Raw genomic sequence first — 21,741 nt, forward strand, 5'->3', positions numbered from 1 at the left:
CATACAATTTTCAAATATAATTTAAAGATAAAATTCCCCGCGCAGTTGGTTTATACTGTTATACTGTAATACAATGGCTCAAAATACGTTGAACTGTCAATAAAACATGCTACCCAGCTTATCAGTGTCAAATAAAAATCTCGTAACAAGAATTCAAAGGCTCCATAAATAAATCATCGTACACCCCAAAACTCTCGGCGGAGCCAGTTTTGTTGTCAATAAATCCATCCTCACTCACTCGTAACATACTCTAAAGTTAACAGATAAAAACTTAGTTTGTTCAGTCCCAACTCCGGGGTTCGATTACGTAAGACGCGCAAACTTCCTCTATTACCCCCTACTTAAGGGTACAAATTTAAGCGCCCCCTATTTAAACACTGTTGCCAAATACCTACGTGTGTAATTTACGCCAAGTGCGGTTTACAACCGACGAACATTTTAGGGGCCCGACTCGGACGAGAGAGAGTGAGACGAATAAATCTCTGACGAGACGAACGATTTATAAGCAACCGGTGATTTGTAAGAAACCTACGGGGAATCGAATTTGATTATACGGGAAAACAGGCTTGAAATTTTCCAATTCTAGTGTTCGGCGATGATACGTGTACCTACCTAATCGTTTTTATCAAATGTCATTTTTATATTTTCTCTATATTTATTTATTCATTTATTTTGACCCAAAACTTTAGTAGATACCTAGCTTAAGTGTTCCTATACATGGTAATAAACGCGGTTTTACCCTGGACCCTAACCAACATCAACGTTAAACAAATGCGAGCGACAACAAGTAACATCCCATTACTCTTTCACCAGGCTTTCATAAATAATCAGGAGCCCCATTTTTCAGTACCAAAAAGTGGGTCCCCTCGCAGGTGGGCTAAGTCCCGCTACACTGTCATCATTTAAGCCGCACATTAGTGAAACTTGCGTCGTTTGAACCAACACCTGGGGACCGCGACACACTACTCGATATTTTACTACCGAAATAAACTGCCCGGCAAAATGTAAATTTCGAGTTTCGCCTGCGTCGGCAATATTTCAATTTGGAATTTGGTGCGATGTTTTGCAAGTTGTGTCTACTGTGTATGGTAAGAATGTGTGTAATGTAAGGTTTGAGTACGTAATTTTCGGTTAGATACTTGAAGAAGCTTTTAATCTTGAAACTGCTGGTGTTACCTTACAAGAAGTATTATTTTACTGTTATTGAAATAAGTAGGCACCCCGTAACTTCTTAAAAACTTTTAATGTATAGAAAATTGTCACTCAATTCTACGGGCTATATAAAATTCAATGAAGTAGAAATGGTCATAAAATTGCACATGTAATATGCGTATCATTCAAAGAACGACATATCACGTATGCATTTCGCATAAATTCACGTACCTTTAGCTCTTTTGATAGAGCAAATGACGTTAACTCGATTGAATAAGTTTAAGACGAACAGCAAAGGGTAAAGGAGAAGTTATACAAATCGGTAATACGAGTATCGAGTCGCTTTCTACGTAACATTAACACTAAAGGACTCGGTAAAAGCCTTTCAGTACATACACAAGCCAGCTCCCGTATAATCACGATTCAAGATACTCCCATTCAAATGCAATGACACTAAGTCTAGATGTAGAACTACAATATTAATGAACTACTTTACTCCGACTAAGATACTGTTATTCCAAAGACATTGAAATATAGTTTAAGTTTTTTGACGTCCCTACAAGTTAGCAGACTTGCCTGCAATAGTTCCTACATAGTAATAAACGTCTTCCATCAAGACCTATTTTCCAAACACCTAGAGACCTACATCAAATACCCGTGACGTCATAGTCATTGGACGAAAAACAAAAAACACAATAAGCAAAATAAAACAAATCTGCTACTTACGCAGTTGTAAATGAATGAAATCTACGTGAATTTTCTCTAACAACACCCACGTACCTGGAAAGAAAAGATATTTGTTTATCAATACTGACGAATTAACTAAAACCCCAGTGGTGTTAACAGATTTTTTGTTATTTTTTAAACTGTCACCATAGATAACTTTACAATTTAAATGCAAAAAGAGTTTAGAAAAGCGAATTTAATTAAAGTTATTCGAAAACCGTAACAACATTCCGAATTCAAACGTTAGCTACGTTCGGAAACAAACCAATAGCGGGGCCACTGGCGAACCACGAGCGCGCCAGTTAATCGCCGCCAACTAGTGGGTAATCCTTTCGAGTGGTGTGCATATAACGAGTGCATTCCAACCCGTGCCGCGTTCCGAACGCACGGCATACAGTGAAATTGCGGCACTCGCCGACTCAAAGCGATGACAGGGCCGTATCATTGCATGATGTGCATCAGCAGGCAGTGTGTGCGTGTCACTCACATACACTCATCTCTTGTTTGCAAATACCATCTTTAACATGTTACCGCAACATTGCTACCCAAATATCAGCGAACAAAATGGCAAAACTTTTACGACCTGTGATTAACAAGACTATCGGTAAATCCACTACTTTCAACCAAGTTTTACAGCAATGTTAACAACTATGCAAGCAAGTCTCAAATTCACGCGAGCTCCTTCAACGAAATGGCGGGTGCAATTCACAACTTTCACCAACTACAGCGGCGCTTTAGAGTGAGTCGCTTTGTTAGTTCTAGGTGCCCTTTTCTTAGGATCGCAGCTAACTTCGCGCTTGAAAAAGCTGGACGTTAAGAATAGTAAATAAATGCAGCATCAGTGAGATGTACTGAATGGGAGGCAGCGAGGTGCGCCGGCGCCGCGTGCATTGCCCTCGCGCAGCCCCGCACCCCTCCGCACGCGGTGGTACAAACGCGACTGACTGCATTCCGCCGCGCTTCCTGACCAGGGCAAGTGCAGCGGCATTACGCTGCAAGTACATGCCGCGCCGCCCGCGCACCCGCCGCACCTCCGCACACACCCGCCTAGGTTACCAACAAGAACCGAACACAAAGGAACTCCAAAGCACCCAACCGACGTTTTGTGTACGCAATCACGTAATTCGATAAAGATGTCTGATCAATGGCATCGTCTTTTGATGTATAGTAGCAAAGAGCCTTTGCCCCTTTTAAAATAATCATAAAATCTAATATTATGAAGAAAAATAAAGGGACTCCTCCCCGCCCGTTACTCGCCTTCTCCGAGTAAGCCCTTTGTAATCTAATGCATTAAGATTATTAGGTTGTTCTGACATCATCTTATTTCTTTAAAATTTACCGGTCTTTTATATATAGCGACTTTCTCGAGTCAACATTTATTTTATGTTCGGTACATGTTGTATCGCTGTTGGGGAAATTCTACTTTACTTTAAAAATTTGTCACATTTTATGGCAACATCGCGATATAAATTGTGAATTCTAAGTTGAAGTGGAATTAAAACCGACCGGGAGCAGCAGACGCAGATCTGTATCGTGCACTCAAAACGGTGATACGTAGCGCGTTCGATATAAGATACTGCGCCGCGCCGGGCCAGTTGGATGCAAAGCAAAAAGTACGGAAACACCCGGTAATAGTCCGCCTGCTGAAAGCGTTTTCCATGAGGCTTTTAAGCGCTTATCTTGGGAATGATAGCCGCGGCCGGACGCTGAAAGGCTGTGACGGCAATTTGCTTACATTAGGACATGCCCCGTTTCACCATTGGGCTACGATGAAAGCCAAGAATTTTTATGCTGCGATTCGTATTTCGAATATTTTTTATTAGTACACCTTTCATGCATTTACAGTACGGCCTATTGATTCGAGGCGCAGTCGGCTATGAAGTTGAAGCTGATTCTGTTACATGCGGAGCGCTGCAGTTTGTGTGGCTCGCGCGGTTATTAAATTGTTTTTAGGAACAATCGAAGTACAAAGTTCCTACTTTTTTCGTAACTATGTGCGAATTTTATTTTTAACGTAGCTGAAGCAGAAACCGGCAGTAAATTAGAACGAGGGAAATAAAAAGAGCATGTGAGTGGAGTAACGTCCTATTTCTTAACAAGAGGTTTTGTTAACCTTTGTTAATGGGGTCGTTAATTTGTACAGAGTGTGTAATTATCGGTGTCGGTACAATGTCACGTTACGTTTTCTTTGAACGGTGATACGAGGATCGATGATTGATGATTCACGAGTGGAGGATTACCTACATCGGGCCTGCATCTTTTGTGTATAAATGTAGTAAAGATTATAGTGTTAGTTAGTGTTGTACGCAAGGAGTGCGGTGTCCGCAGCCGTGTTTGTTTTCCGCGGCTATTTCTGGACAGGCCGCGCGCCATTGTTCCAAGAGTTATGGCCGCTCACGAGAAGGTTAAACAACAAAACTATCGCTTCACACGAGAAAATGAAAGTAAAAATATTGTTCAAAACCAATATTTTATGTTTTGGAGGATTTATATGAAATTGTTTGGTAAAATTTCGAAGTATTTCGCGCCATGCCTTCTACGTTACGCGCGGTAGTATTCAGTGCACGTAGACGTTACGAATAAGTGTTTGACCGCAATTTCGTGAAATGTTTACATTTAAAATAACATTTGGATGTGATACTGAACGGAAAATAAGCGGTGTGACAGCTTTTAAACAGTTTATTATACTGACCTGTGAATACTGATTTAATGGGGAAACAATTTTCCGTCTTCATGAAACTGAATTGGACGTTTTCCTTTCTCGCGATCTCGAATAATAGAGTCCTTATATAGAATATAAACAAGACGCGGAAAATATATGTCACTCTCTTTAATATAACTATAGCACCTTATTCTAAGTCTACATAAAGCGATTATTATATACCAAGCTACTATGTATTTAGTACTAAGAGAATAAAATACAAAATATTATTCTCTTTGAACAGACTGTACTATTTGAACACACGTTTCACCTTCTATCGCGGGGGATTATGAACATTTTTGTCAACAGAACAAACTTTGTCTCAAATGAAAATATTTTAATAAAGTACCTACTCGTAAATGTTATAGCGAATATTTTTTCGGTAACAGTGTGTGCTTAGTTTTATTAAAAAAATATATAATAATACTTTCATGACCTTCGAACGTTTTTTCTCAAAGTTACTTATTCATTTGTCAATGAAACGAAGAATCTAGTATTCATACATCACTTAGAGGATACGTCTGTCACATGTAGACTTCGATATGTCCACAGATGGGGCCTAGTAGGGCTGATGGCTGATCCGGATGCTGCGGACTACCTAGCGGGTTTACCGGGGCTCCGGTTCGAAAAGCAGGAATAGGAACGGGATGGTTTTTAGTCAGTAAAAGTCTGAAACTCCCTATCGCCTCGCCCAAGGCGGGAGAAGTCATTGGATGATTTTCCCCTTAAGAAAAAAAACTTCAATCTTTTTTATCGTTTATACGTGATTATTGCTTTCAAGAACCAAATAAACAGTAAACTAACGTAGTTGTACACAATATACCGTTAGCTTTAAAAAATCTAGTTCTAGTTCAAATAGTATTTCGTTCAAAGAGGAACACATCGAATAATTACACTGGCCGCAAATAAAAGCGAAAATATTGGAAATATTGCTCGCATCCATACGCAAATTCGTGGCGCAATACTCCTTGCGATTCAATAGCGACCGATAGTTGCCATATCTAGATCGTTATTGCTCCCCCGTAAACCAATATTGTCGTTAATGGTCGAACATTTGAATGTTTACACAGGTTTTTCCACAAAATTCTACAAGGGACTCTTTGAGAGATGATACGTTACGATTTTTCTTTCAATTATTCTATATTTGTGAAGGACATATCAAATAAGATTGAACTGGAGAAAAGGTTAATCAAATAACTTTAAACTCGGTTCTATTATTTTAATCAATTTGTAAAAACCATATTAAAAACTATTCAAACTACAAACATTGAAAGTCATAAATGGAGAGACTCCAAACTATTGTTTTAGCAGCATTGAGTGTTAAAAAACTTCGTTCCCTCCAGACGAAAACTTTCAATCCTTTATAATATGTTTAAGAAATAGAGTTCATATTGTTTTGCCCTTAGGAATTCCACTCCATCGTATCCTAATGGAGGACTCATAGTTACTTCAACGGTCGAACAGAATACAAGAGCAAATATGAAGTTTTTAAAACCGAAGTGAATAGTTGTGAGTCCGAGATACTTTTAGAGAAAATGTTGAAACATTCTAAGGTATAAAAGCAGCATATTCATCATTTTAAGCGAACAGTGTGGAGAAGTTTGTTGGAGAGCTGTGTTTTAGTTGTGAATAAAACTTGCAATTAATTATGATACTTCATAGTAATTATGTGGCTTGGACAGGAACATACATTGAAGGCTTGGGAGGTTTAAATTAAAAACATAAGGATCACAATTACGCAAATTAATCCTTATGTTTATATTATAACTTTCGTAAGACATACTAAATTAATTATAATGTAACTATTTGACCACAACGCGGCGACAGTCGTAGTAGTAGCACCGCGAATGGAATGCTGCTCATGAATATGAGCCTCTAGCATGTCTTGAAACTAGTAGAGATCCTCTTCAAATAGTTACGTGAGTAAGCCCAAAAACATAATAATGAGTTCTAAATATTGTATATTATTTAAGTATTAACTAACCTTCTTTAAACAATCCGATTCCACACCCACAATGAAACGTAATCTTTTCTTTGACAATCTTAGAACCCCTTATTAACTCATTCTTTTTGTCTTCCATTTTTAATCACTTAACAATTACAGTGTTCTTTTTCAAATTTCTAGTGATTCCTATTCAATAGTTAAGTAAATTTTAAGAGTATTGTTAAAAGTCGGTTTATTTTGTCTCTTCCCATTTTTTGATCAAGAAGAACTAATTACGCGCTGTCCTTTTTAAATTTTTTAGTGATTCCTATTCAATACTCTACGAAATGGGATTTTTCAGCAAGTTAAAGAGAAAGAATTAATTAGCTTACGTAGCTTTCATTATGTTGGCTTCCCATTACTTTTCATTACCTGCATCGTGAAGAGGATTTTTTCAGTTTTTCTTTTCTTATGTAGTTCATGACGGTTCTTGACTGTTCAGGCTTCAGTCTTTTGTTTCAGCACCAGAAACAATTGTTGAATGAAAAACGCTTTTTGTCTCGGAAAAGTAAGAAGTTATTGTCTTTCCTAAGGTGCCTAGTGAGGATTATTTTTTAAGTTAACTTGTTTCTGTGACTTTAAAATTGTAAGAATTTGAAAATGTGGAAAGTCGTAAGAAGAACTCATTGATAATTACCTAATTGTTTTTTTGTAAGTAAATGTCGCCCAATATATTCTATTTGATATCTCTCACATGTAAAATTTCATGTTGAACAAGCCGAGTTTCTCCCAGAAGGTTTGATATACAAATCCAGGAGATGTGGCAACGAAACTAAAAGAATTCCGCCACAGCATGGGGCCTCGCAAACTTTACAGTAGGCATTTACGTAACTCCGGCGACGGAACGTAATGCCGCGTACGATTTTGACATATTGCTTCACAAACAACGTGTATGTAAGCTTCAAAGCTTTGTTTCCGACTGTATTTACACTATCATAAAGAACAAAACAAAACAACGCGATTGTATCAGCATCAGTTCTCGAGCAAAAACAAACAAATTATAACTATTAACGCGGCGGGTTGAATATTGCCCGATATTAATATTTCCTCGGAGGACGAGGGTTTTATTCAGCGAAATTGCAGTTAGAAAGATCCTATTAATGAACGTCCCGGACTCCTTTGTCCGGCGCCGGGGCATTTCCTGCACAATCGCCCTGACACCAAGTAATTAGGGAGAAAAATTCGTTACTCTGACGTCTAGTACAGTGTTTCAGTTTTGTGGTGAAATATTTTTAAAAATGTCGCCTCGGTTTGGGCCTGTAGGTTTACGTTTAATGTAGTGTGGTGTGCACTTTTTAATAAAGCTATTATAGCGATGTTTTTGTGTTTAACGTTGGTGTCAACATTGTGGTTTCCGTTTCGAATGAATCCTTCGTTTCGTGCGACTGTTTTTTCACGCTAGCTTTTCGAATTGGTTAGCAGAGTTGTTTGGTGTTCCTTTTTTGTTTTAGTATTACTTAACTCTGTGTAGTATTTAGATAACATCTGTATTGTACGCTACGAATAAAAAAAGACAAAGCTTTGCAGTAACAAGCGAGTCTATTTAATTTTGTTCTTAAAATATCGACTTTATTGTTTTAGAATAGTGTTGATTATCCGTTAAACTTTAATTGTCTCTTCATTACACGGATTATAGAAGCCAGTTACAATGTGCCTCACAGGAATATCTAATGATTTCGAAGAATATCAGAACAATTAGCATTCAAAGTGAAATCGTATTAAATCATGATTTATTATTTAATTGGTGTAATCCACGCCACTACGCGGGCTGTGTTTGCCTACTAATAAATGATTATATCAGTACTAATACATGTTTCTTTTTTATTCTATTTACATACCTACAATTTCCACAGAAAATATATAAAAAATTGGTATGTTTTTCTGTTCAATATTAGGTACAATTTTAGATCCCATATGATAATAATTAACCCTTAAAACAATTTCCTAATTCCTTTTTAGACTCTCGCATGGAATTTTAGAACTATTAACTTAAATGATAATTTGATTACAACATATCTAAAATGTTCTGGAAAATTCTTCACTAATAACTTGTGGTCTAGTATGTCTGTCTACCGTAGTACAATGTATGGTTAATAATGACGGAAGGTTGTCTACAAATAGTTCGGAGACTAGTTTTTTAGCGTAGACACTTGAATCTACGGCCGTTCCGGTTTGTAAGTCGGCACGATGACCTTATATTATTTATGGATTGGTCTAATCTGTGGGCGGTAGCGATGTAACTACAAGTACATCCTGTAATTACGTTTAAAGAAATCAATTTGAAGGCTTAAGTGATTATTAATAAAAGTATTAATGTTCCAATGACAACGTTGTATTAGTGTGGAAGTTTCTTTACATCTCCGTGGGCATATCGGACTTCATTGTTTTGTTATGATGGTTAGTTAAGCCTTTGGTTAACCCAGAGGTGCTATTGTTAAGCGCGTGTAGTGCGCTGAATGAATAGTCTTCAATTTGAGAAGCATCGCATAAGAAGAGTTATCAGGATCTTTCTTTTTACATATAACTCATGATGTAATAGGTATCTAGTTCGTAGGATAAAGTCTGAGTATTACAACGTAAAATATTGAGTACCTCCCTTTTTGGGAGCGGTCTGTTCGAGGATGGACTGCGATAGGCCGAGTCTGAACATTTTTTGGAGTCTTGCCAACCTGTGCAAATTCAGGCGAACGCTAGAAACAAAATTGGTACCAAGGGACCTATTTAAGTTTCATGTTCAAGTCGATAATCGCTTAAACTTGGTTCCTAACATTATAACTAATGGATCGCAGTTTTTTGTTAGTCGATTATAGAAAAAAACTTTGATTAATTTACTCTGTGTTAGTCATTTGTAATCGCTGTCCGCTTTTGATCTAAACTACGTGTAATTATTATACAAATTTTCTCAACACTCATGGTGACGCAATAGGGCCCCTCGCGTACGGACGTTTTTATGTGAGCCCATAAAATGACCAGACCGGGCCCCGTAGAAAAAATATTTACTTTAAAAACATGCTTCGTACTGATTAAGATGATTGTAAATGAAACTTTTTTTGTTTCTCGGAAAAGATATTGTGTATTATGAAGTTCGTGTGTGATACTTCTGTAAAATATTACTTTTCCTCACTGTCCGTCGTTGATAATCATCAGAAAATATAAATCAACACATTTTAATTAAAACAAAACATGTTTATTAGCGTAAAAATTCCGAATCTTTCGGTAAACTGAGTTAATTTGACTAATTGGACTGTGTAAAATATTGCAAGTGACCAAAGTAATTTCCTCGTAGGTTTAATTGGTACCGAGCGGCGTGGAAAATTCACTGTGAACACAAAAGTGGCTTGAAAGTGTAAAACTAGTTTCATCGTTTTTAAAAACTGTTTATGAGGAGGCTTAACGAACGCGGCGGCACGCACGCGCCGGGAAAGAATAACAAATACGCCCACAGCCGCCCTAGCTGTAAATACTTCGGGCCCATTGTTTAATGCGTCTGCCTTGCTTTATACTCATTAAATTCCAACTAAATACGTTCAGATTTTAAAACCACTTCTGCAGTTTTAAATAATCTTTCAAAGAAAGCTCCAGATATTGGTGGAGCTTAAAGAAAATCAGAAAAAGCTTTCCAACGATGTAAACTTTTTTATTGCTGCTTTCCTGAAACCTACCTCATTATCGTGGAAATGTCCGTAACACTGTAAAATCCGCCATGAAAACCCGACATTACCGAAACAAATATTTTTATTATTATTTTATTTTTACGTAAAAGCTGTGTTTTTATCATGACACGGCCACCGTAGTCTGTATTATTACGCCTATTCCAACTTTATGCATGATATAAACACAACGAATGAGTCAAATGTGGAAATTTCATTATAACAATGATAATTCCGTCGGCTACTTAACACGAAGGTTTAAAACGACTTTAAAAGAAAAGCACGTCGCGGATCGCAGGAGATATTTCGCTGCACGACATTATTGCATTTTTGCTCACGAAACACCTGAAATTCATTAATTAATTTCAAAGGCATTACCGCTGCCTCCTTGGAGCGTCGCTCGGGACATGCGAACTACTAATTTGTTATTGTAAAATCGGGAGAAATTCATAGAAGGTAGTAGACTGATTATTGTGAAACTCAGATTACCGGCGGTCACACAACGTTAAATCAGACCGCATCACGTGACAGAATCCGTTCTTTGCATCACTAATTGATTGTTGAATTGGAATTAATACACTCATTAGATGTATGAATGCAATTAGGTGCATAGTTGTGTAGCGAATACCGTTTCGCGCGGTCGCACCGGAGCGACTTTCAAACGAAATTGCGGAGAAACTGATACAATGGTGCACCACGCGATGTTGCCGCACGTACTTCTGGCATTATTTATATTATTTACTGCATTATTTTTATGCTTCGTTAATGAATACAACTATATGTCTTACTTATGAGTGATATATCTCTTTGTTTGTTCACCGAACGAATTCAGAGAAATCCTCTGATCATTGGACGCTAAAATATAATTTATTGAACTTTTCTACGAGCTGCAATAACTTCAAAAACTCAAGAGTCATTGCAGATTCTGGCTCGGAGATTAAATATCTAGCTTGCGTTCTGTCCATTATTACTGAGGATAATTTTACTTCGAGGCATAAATATGTGTATTTCAAGCAGATAGTCTGTTCTCTTTGCTTTCTCTAACGTTACGTTGGTTTCTATTTAAAGGTAACGACCTCATAAACACAATCACGGCACGTTAACACGGATACAAGAACTTTATTTAAATGTTTCGTATAGACGATTATTATGAATGAGTATTTTATGCGGCCACGGCTGAATTATTAGTTTCTTGTCGAATGTCAAATTTAACTTATACTGTCTACGAGATGTAGGATTACCTCCCACACAATTTGTAAGAGTAATACCAAATGACACGTACAAATTCAAGTTCTACACATTTATCTGTTGAAACGTTGAATCTTCAATTATTAGGATGTGTTCAATAACTATATATGGTTAATATTATGAAATAAATTACAAACGCCGTTATTCTGTGCTGCTTCAACAAAATTCAGGCAAGTGGACTTAGGCATTTACGCACGGCGTATCCCGTTATCTAGCCCAGACTTCCTTGAAGAAATTTAGCATGGTAATGGTTCCTGATTCTTTAGAAACATTTGCGAGCCGTTACGTTTATAGTCGCGAACTCTGAATATTGACGCACGTGATGAAAATTTAAACGATTTTATTCCAATGAATATTAGTATCGATTCGACGACCCACATCCCGTAATTCAAATGTGACGGGTTCATGCTAAAATACCTCTTTACCCTCCCTACTTTTAAAATTACAACATATCGCAATAATAGCTTGTTTTTGACTCAAAGATCGTTTTAATTAAAACTGGCACTTTGGTAAGCTGGCAATTAATTTAAACTTGGAGCAGTGATCAATACAGAAAATAATTAGCTGTTTCAATTGTTCCAGGGGCTGAATATATTAAAATTGAAGAGCTATTCGTCTGTGGAGAGAGCGAATCAGATTTGCGCACAAGTATTAAAATAACATAAACACACCTTTGACGGGTGGTCTTAATGAGAAAAGTTTGATACGACTTCCATTTAAGTCAAACTTCTGTCATCAGCGTTTACTTTCCTAGGCTGGGCGCGGCTAGCGGGGCTGCCTCGCCGCTCGCCACTCGCCACTCGGCTACCTCGGAAACGAGATAAGAAATCTCAATCGAAACGTAAACAAAACTTGATTTTGTCATTGACTGCAGACGACCGCTCTGTTCGATTTCCGCCTTTCCTAACTTCTCTTGGGATTGCATTCGGAATTGTGTTAAAAGTTTACATTGACGAACTTCGTTCGCGGCACGAGTTAAAACAATGTTTTGGTTAGACTAACAAACTCCGATCAGCTGAAGGAAAAACGGTTTACAAGATTTTCTCTTAACCCGTAAGATTAATGAAAAGATTAGTTTCTCGGTGAAATCCCATGAAAATAACATTGTAATAAATTAGTTCGCAACTTTATCAACTATTATTCTCGACTTTTGTGACTTTCGTAGTGTTTGTGATTTTACTACGTTACTTATACAACTTGGACGTCACAATCAGAGAATGAATTAAAAGTTTATAAAAGTTTAAAGACTTATTAGAAAAATAGTATGAAGTGCGAGAAGTAGATCTATTAATTTCAATATTCCCTAAGGACCAATATTCCCCAAGTTGAATTCGCAGCGGAGACGTTAATATGCTCAACTTATGCGTGCAAACTTCAAGTTGTTACGAGCCAAGTTAAGTAGTAGTTAGTGCGCCTATCTGAAAGTGTCGCTGTTAGACAATGTTACGCAATAAATATAATTGTTATTTATTTGTTGTGTGAAGTTTTGATCAGTAGATACTCGTGCGGCATTCATGGCATGGAGGGCGCGATTGTATCGCTATACATTAGTCTGCGGCCCGAGAGAGTTATTATCAGATCCGTTTGTTCGCAACTTTGTAGCGTTGTGCTCTCTACTCGTAGAAACTTATCGGTCGAGTGCTCACAAGCGGGGACTTACCATGTTAGAGAGCAGCAGCCGTTGGTGTTTAGCGACTTGAGGATCTAGGGCTTGGAGCGGGAGGGCAAGGGGCAACGGAAGAGGCAACGGCAACGGGAGCGGGTGCGGGTGCGGAGCCTGCTGCAGGAACAGCGGCGGGCAGCAGGCGCACGGCGTCACGTAGGACACGCACCCGAGCTGCGGCGGGAACAGCGTGCCGGCGGCCTCCTCGAGGCCTCGCACACGTCTCTCACGACCGCATCCGCGGCCGACCTCCAACCGTCCGACGGCCACGCGCGCCGCCGACTTCCCGACACGACCGAGGTGCCCGACCACCGAGTAATCCGAAGCGCGGTCGCTTCGAAATTAATTTCAACTTAACGCGGGAACTCCACAAGTTCTCGAGAGTGGCGCGAAGTGCCTTGGAAAGTGCCGAAACTCGAGTTGTTTTAGTTGAGGAAGGGCCGGGTCGCCGCGAAGGAGCGGGAAACTGAGCGTTCGGGAGAAGCGAGAAACGTCGCACAGGGCTCGCGAGAGTGTGGAGAGAGTGGCGTCGTGCACGGAGCACAAGTCGCCAGGCCGGCGTGTGGCGGTGGACTGAGCGGCGAGGCAGGTGCGCCGCGTCGCGCGGAGGGCGCTGGGGGCGGGCCCACCTGATTCACCTGGGCGCCTGCGCCGCGCGAGCTCAGCCTCCGCGGTACACACACCGACACCGACACATCTACGCTATTCTAAACAACACTAACATTGCACTATCAACCGTCATTATGCTGCAACTTTTCATATTAATTTATTATTTCATGAGCTTTTCTTGTTTTTTTCACAAATTCTGTTAGATAAAGTTTTGTCATTGATAATGGCTAAAGTTAATATACATAGGTACTTACTTTATGAAAATAACTTTTAAAAACTTATTTTTTGACACATTTTCAAGAAAGTTTTATACGTGGATAGTTGTACATACATTTATGAGAGCTTTTAGTAGTTCTGTGAAATATTTGACCATCTGTCGTATAAACCTAAATAGGGCAGCATCTTAGTATATTATACAAAGAAAATGAGCGTAATAAAATAAATTGGCGACTCGACGACTCGCAAATAAGAGGCATTATCTTGCGGAAATCTCTAGCGGGATAACTGGGATAAATCGCATTGATCTCGGAGGTCCGGCTTTCCTTAGAGAGGACATCTGAAGAGGCACGGTGTAAGCCCGTTGTACACGCTTACAGGGGATTAGGCACCTTTTAACGTCGAACACTATTTACTTTTAGGATCTTTTCTCCGAGACACAGATTACATACTCGTTAGTAGCCAATGAGTAAACAGAACGGATTTGGCCGCACACATGCTGTTGGCACGCGGAACGTGCGAGCAGTCGAGGAGGGGATCTTATTTAAACAAGCGATTATTCGATGAGATGTAATGAACAGCTCCATTACGCTGACCGTGAACTCTCTCGACAATGTTAGCTTACAACGTTGATAGCCATTTTGAGCTTCGCATGTATTTTTGTTTCAATTATTTTTAGCAAGAAGTTACTATGCAAGATGTATTATTTTTACTACAGTTTTACAGTCATGCAATCAAACAATTCCTAAGATATCTCTATATTTTAATTTAAAGTCTCTGTAATTAATTATAAACATTTACTGCATAATCTACTTATAAAGCAGGTTTAGGGGGACTAACGTGGAATCCCCGTACACCTGTTTTAATTTCAAATTAGACGAAACGATTAGGGAAACTCGCGGTTTTACGTCTAACATCGAATAATGAATAGCTACACAAGATGTACAGAAAATTAGTTAATATTTTGAACTTATATAGGTACTTAATAGTGAACCGTTTAAATATCAAGTTGTGAGTAAGACTTAAATTCAGTAATAAAGCTTGTATTAAAGTTAGTGTTTTGTAATATAATACAGGTAATGTTCTAGTTTATATTTAGGTAGCGATATTTCAAGCTTCCATTATTTAAGGAGTTTTAGAAATGGAGAAGATAATTTAGTGTTAAATGTCTGGTAGAAAAAAATGCCTGTGAAATGTTTAATGACTTATACTGAAAAACATTTATAAGTCCTACAAGAATGCATAAAATAAGGCATGGGACATTTTTAAGCCGAAACGACAAACAATCTTACAATTACACCGGAATCTTTTGATTGGCTTATAATTTTATAATTATGAAGTTTTATTGGATTTTCAATATTAAATCTTTTAATGAAGATTATTGACATTAGTTCTATTGAATTTGTTGAAAAGCTAGATCCAGAGATTTTGTGTTGAGTTTGGTTATTAGTTCAATCCGCCAAAAATGAACATCGCAACAGAAGTCAAGGGAAAATTCTATACAATGTATCTTTAATCTATAAACTATAAGAGCAAGCATAGCGGAATGGTCACAAATTGATTAGTCGATTACTAAGTTTCTGACTACAAAGGCAACACTTCAAACGTGGCTGTTTTCGATAGCATTTATAATTAATTCCGATCATCGGTGTTACAAGCTAAGGTAATTAGGGAATGTGGTTACTTCACTTGTTTTTGAAGATGTATTTCAATATTAAAGGGTTTTAGGAAAGCCCAAAACAGGCAAACTTTTCATTTCTATTTCTACCTAACATGTCTTCAAGTTAGATGAAGATCGCAGTTTGATTACAATTTTCTACTGGTACAATTCTGAAAAATGCATTATTTTTTCTGCATTATACGAATCGGCTACGAGCTACGACCCCATACAAGTTTAGAAATAAATCTACAAAAGGAGTCAATTGACAATCATCGTCTATTTGCTTATAGCTTTCGATTTGTCAAAATGTTGATAGTAATAAAGTCTTTCGATCCCAAAAAACCCTTGATAACAAGAAGATGCCGTAAAACTTGTATTGACTCTCTTTTTGGATCTGACTTAATTATTTTATTTATGTATTTCGTTTTTGCCATAAATACGTTAATGCCGTTGGATATTTTTTCGGATAGTCACCTATCAGATGAAAATGAAAATAACTATTCCTTTTTGATCTGACTTAATTATTTTACTATATGCCACACTTTGAAACTGCTATAACCAAAAATATAAGTATCCAACCTAGTTTCATATAGGTATTGACATTAACCGTGAGTTCATTTCGTCAACAGCCAAGACATGTTGACGCTTCGTCTTTGTAGGTACACTAATGAGATTAACGTATCTAGGATGAAAGATGGAGGTTCTGTGTCATCATTACAATGGAATATACACCTACGCACCTATAGTTTACGAACCAGTTTACTTGGTTGAGGAAAATTTTTGGTTATTCATCTGAAATGTGTTTGATAGTAGTCATAGCCTAAAAAGTTTGGTTTAATATCAAAAATAATACATAATTACATTTACTAAAGTACTTTAATATCTGCACGTCAAAAGCCAGCTACTTCAGACTGATTACACAATTACTATCGCATTTTCCTCATAATCTTTACAGCAGCTATAAATAGTAGGTACTAAACACACAGCTGCGCGCACACATTAGCAACCTAGGTAGGTTAGGTAGCCATAATTTCCGCGTCAAAACTTGCAATACGTTCCTCAGAGCCTAAATATTTATCCCCACTCCGGCGTAGTGAATCACTGCGCATGTATGTGTAACTAGAAGGCATGTGAGTGCAAATTCCGCAGTTCAAAGTTAGGCTGTGCGCCCGCGCGGGCCCCGGTCGTTGACCCTGCGCGCACGCCGCCAAGCCGTCTACGAGCGGTGTTATGTAACGTGACCTTAACATTGGGCTGTGAGAACGAAACCTTATTCAGTTGATTGTGAATGTGATACGATTATGGTGTATTATTTAAGTTTAGACAACAGGTGTCGATAATCTAAGATGGCGGCCGTAAAAAGAATGCGGTGAATAAATGTTTGTGTGCTAATTAACATTCGTTTAAAGAATAATTTTATGTAAATAAGGCTAATTTAGATTACTGAATATATGTGATTTATTTTAAGAATGAGTTCATTCATCAAAAATGATGAGTTTGGAAACACGTGTATTTTTTATAAATTAAATATATCAGTATAAACTGTGTTCTTGTTTTGTTAAGTCATGACTGAACCCTGGTTAATATTTTGTTACTTGAAACTTTTTTAAATTGAAGTCCGTGGAAATTGAATAAAAAGTCGAGTTATTTTAGAGAAAATTCAATTGCAAAAAGGTTTGGCATAAAAACAGTATTTTTGATTTCATTCGTGACCTAAAATAACATTCGTTTTCATTTCATTAGAGTTTTCTGTAAATTGACCTTAGTTTTGAGAATACTACTCGTACAAGAACTATTTGATAGCGAATAGAGCAAAACGTCTACTTATTTAATTAATAATTTAAAATGAAAATAGATATCAGATATGAATATTATTTCAACGAGAATAGCAAAATTCCAAAATAATAGTGAATGTTGGACGAAATAATTGCAGGTTCAACTCCGCATGACCCTTCGGAACTATGCTATGTTATTATACAAAAAAATCTACTCTTCGATCCATCAGTTTCACTCAACGACCCAAGACAGTGAGTAGCTCCCGGTACAGTTAGCTAACACAAGTTAAACACATTTACATAAACACGTAATAACCGAGCATCGTTACCGCACTACTGAAGCGCCACCGAAAACCGCATCAACGATGCACACGGCAAAAAAAATGCAAAATAACGGACGGCGAAAAGAAAACATAAAGCAAGCGCATCGTAATGCAAGTAAATCGTCCGTGGAATCCGAGAACAGAACCGAATAAATTGTTTTAATAAGGCATAAATTACGACAAAAAAATCGGGCCGATCACGCCGTTACGATGGTTGACCATGGCATTTACGCTTTGTTGGATACCGTACATGGTGCGCTTGAAATGCACTTTTTGTACTTATCGGCAGTGAGCTGGTTTTTGCCGCGGCATGCATCGTATACGCGGTAATTTGCTATTAGCAGTGTAACGGGCAGGCAGTAGGCAGTAGGCAGCATCGTCGCGCTTAGATGAACCACCAAGACGAGCCATGTGACGCAGGTGTGACGTTATAGTGAAGTTTTAACGATCACATGTAAGTTAATGTTCACGCATGGAGGTTGTTAACTCGGGCCCTGAGAGCGTTACTCAACTTTGGAGCTGAATTAAACTAAGATCAGGTGTTTATGTTCTAACTTACGGTGTTTTGTATGATGATAGCTTGGATTTTAAGTTGTTTGCGGTGCGACGAGAGTAATCATTGACTTTATATTAATTCTAGTTACTCGAGTTCAATGTGTGTCTCGGAATATTAATTCTGTTACTGTACGCTTAGGGCTATGTATGATAAAGAAATACGAAAGCTAAAACCGATTCAAGTCACGGCGGTAGGAATATATCAACTATTTTCTTGCAAACAATTCTTTGTGTACGAACTTACTATCTCTTTAGGGAGCCGTATAGTAAAATAAACGACCGAAAAGCCTTGGTAAGGTTGCTGGTGGAACAGAAATAGCCTCAAGGATGTCAACATGTTACAATGACGGACGCAGAATAAGTCATTGTTCCAACAAATAAATAAAACGAAATGTTAACATTTTGATTCGAAAAGAAACGAGAACTATAAAATACAGAGTCTTCTTTACCGTCAAAATATTTGTTTTGTTGAATACAAAGTAAAATTATGTTTAAGCTACAACTGGTACAATGTTAATGACGACTCAAGTTTAAAACGATTCAAGTGAAAATGTGGCTAGTTTTGTCTCCTGGGTTTACTTACACGTGTTTTAGGTAGAAGTTACGACATATCGTAACATGATAATAGATAGCATATCGCCTTCGTGCAGACAAGGTTGAATAAGTCCAAAAAACAATCTGACTTACACAGATTAGTGTTAAAAAATACATGCGTTTACCTCATTTACGAGTACTTATTGATTGTACAGATATGCCAAATATAGAAGCTGATAATAATCTCATAAACTGCAGGCTGAATGTTAGCGAACACACAACACAAGTACTAAGTATCACATTGTCTGATATTGAAGCGTGTTGAAATTAAATCATAATTTTGATGGTGCTTCGGACAAAATCGTTATAATTAATGGAAGCAGGCAGTGTACGTTAATCCATTTCCCATTTTGCGGGCTCCATTAGAGCATGTAATGTGAAAACAAAATTTCGACTGAATAAACCGAACATTTCTAATGATTAAATCGGAAACACGAGTTCTTAGTATTGGGATTTTAGTGAAATGCAACGTTACCGAACCGAACGTACGCATTGATAATGACGGGCAAGAGAACAGAGGCCGAGATCAAAATGACGGGATACCTCGACGTTTAGACCGAAAATGGGAAATATTCGGGATTTTGGTTCGCTTGTGTTAGCTCGTAGAGGGTTTGTTTAGCTTTATTATTGTTGAGAGATTTCTACACTGTGAAATGTAGGTAAATGCTAACAGGATAACGAGGACATTGGATGCACTAATATTAGCAGTACGTAGGCAATTTTTCGCGTCATAGTATTTCTAATTCGTTCAACCTACTAACTGCTTCAATACATCGTCCACAATATCATAACATAGGTGTTAATAAAACAAAATATAATACGAATTTCACTAACAAACTTGATTTGATTTTAAATTTACACTCTAGTTAAAAAGATAAGGTCATTTATTTTCATATGTCGTAATATAATAACGTGTATTCTAAGTACATAATGAGTTTAGACGAAGCATTATGTTGGCGTACATATAATTCATACGGCGTGGCACTCATAAGCAGGCTCGGAATATTCTTTGTGGGGCGCCGGGAAAGGGCTGAGTGTGGTTTCTAGAGCTGGGATGAGACTAGTCGACAAATTAGAAAAAACTTATCTAATTTAACAACTACATAAAAAAGAATAAAAATGCAGTCGTAGCTTAGACAATACTGTACATTTTCAAAAGTAACACATACCTATTTTTTCACAAAACAACTGAAGTGTGTCTGATTAAACAACCGTTTCACTTGTTAGAAAACGCTGCACTTAATACATAAATGCATGTAATATCGTGCAGAAACAACTCATCGACATCGATACAGCACGCGCCTACAACACTGCTTTGGCGTCAGGTCCAGATCAAATTAAAAACAGAATTTATTATAAGTATCATTAATTATTTAATGCAATACTGAGTTCGCCAGCGTCGGTCGGGACGGCCTGACCGCACTCCGTGTTTTTGCTACCAAATTTACAGGTACAAACAGAATAGGATATTTAGATTAACACTGTGAAGGGATGAACGCAATGCCGGCCATAGTCAACTCAGGAAGGATAATTAGTTTCATTCTACAACACAATTAACTTTTTACTCCACTCTGTATCCACATGGACTTTTTTGACGCTTTATTTTAATTTGTAAAACGATAAATTGTGTCGTAAATTGGCTATGACGTTTCTAATTTATATCACACAGCAAACTGATTTACGATATGTTAATATTACACATATTTTACGTGATGATATAATACAACTCGATATTTAATATCGTTTTATTATAGCTTTGACAGATCACAGATTTCAATTACACATTATACGTTTTTAATATTTAATATTTATCAAAGGCAACCTACACGGCAGGTACGAACTTATATCATAAATACATTCGTGTTTTCAATAAAATAAATATTTTTATATTTTATTTTACGACTGCAATATTGAGGGATTACGGTGCACTTTAAGCTGGGGGGATTACGAGCGAAAATGGAAAAAGCATTCAAAAATTTTCTAGTAATATTCTTTGCACTGATAAATCCAATTCTCGATTTTACGAGTACACCCAAAAAACATAATACGCGTATTGCAGAATACGTTTCAAGAGCAAAACACGAAATGAGTTTCATATTACAAGATAGTCGAATCCGTGTGGATTTCAAAACGATGGCAATTGATAGTTCGGCCAGAGAGGGGACCGAGGAGTAACAAAGTTCGAGAAAAGTTTCCGTAACCTCGTAGTCGACTAGTCGAGAGTACAACTACGTCATGTACGTAAATCCCGCAAAAAATAACTTGTCCGAACATTTGCCATTTAAATGTTAAATTAGTCCTTTGAATTTCTGTTTAATATTAGTGAAGTCAAAGCTTGAAGCAGGAATTAAATATGAATATTTGTCTGGCCTCGTAAACAGAACGTTCCGAAGGTCCGAACCAGGGGTTCTTTATGTCTTTGTAGCGGTTAGCAAGTATCAAGAGTAGGTTTACTTAGGCCGTATCCCGAGGCCTGTTTTGGTCGGGCTACTTGGAGAATGAATACGAAAACGTATTTGCTTTGTGACTTGTAAATGTCCCCTGGCAGAATGACGACATTGTTAATAAATTACTTGTAAGTCTTGTGTGTGTATCTTAAAAAGTTTGGTGACGCATTTATTACAGCGAGCGTGCTGGACTCGGTTCCGTATGCTAAAATGGGCATTATGAAAAAGTTTTATACATATGTACTTCGGGTCTTTTTGTATATAAAAATAATACTTACTAAAAATTCTCAACGTAGTTTAAAAAAAAAAACTCTGATAATTTTAATCCTAGGTAGGAACCTACACAAAAAACCCGTAGAACTAATTCAGTGCCGCAAAATACATTTTTTCTATGGAATAGGGGCGCAAACAAGCAGACGGAAATGCTCACAGATACCC

The 21,741-nt window shown here is 37.6% G+C and overlaps 1 protein-coding gene across 8 annotated transcripts in view; it reads right to left on the reverse strand.

The window, feature by feature from the left end:
* Window positions 1–21,741, reverse strand: part of LOC118282293 (polypyrimidine tract-binding protein 1) — a 382,932-nt gene that overhangs the window by 130,163 nt on the left and 231,028 nt on the right. For 4 of the 8 annotated variants that reach the window (XM_035603308.2, XM_035603306.2, XM_035603304.2 and 1 more), the window contains exon 1: window positions 13,122–13,709. The exons of 3 other annotated variants lie outside the window; for them this stretch is intronic. In XM_035603308.2, the coding sequence (XP_035459201.1) occupies window positions 13,122–13,124 (3 nt within the window). In that variant the 5' untranslated portion in view covers window positions 13,125–13,709. Of the gene's footprint in view, window positions 1–1,878; window positions 1,933–13,121; window positions 13,710–21,741 lie in introns of those variants that run through there. One more of the 8 variants, XM_035603309.2, reaches the window with a different exon arrangement.

The sequence above is a fragment of the Spodoptera frugiperda genome, chromosome 20, assembly GCF_023101765.2.
Source record: "Spodoptera frugiperda isolate SF20-4 chromosome 20, AGI-APGP_CSIRO_Sfru_2.0, whole genome shotgun sequence".
Taxonomy (NCBI): Eukaryota; Metazoa; Arthropoda; class Insecta; order Lepidoptera; family Noctuidae; genus Spodoptera; species Spodoptera frugiperda.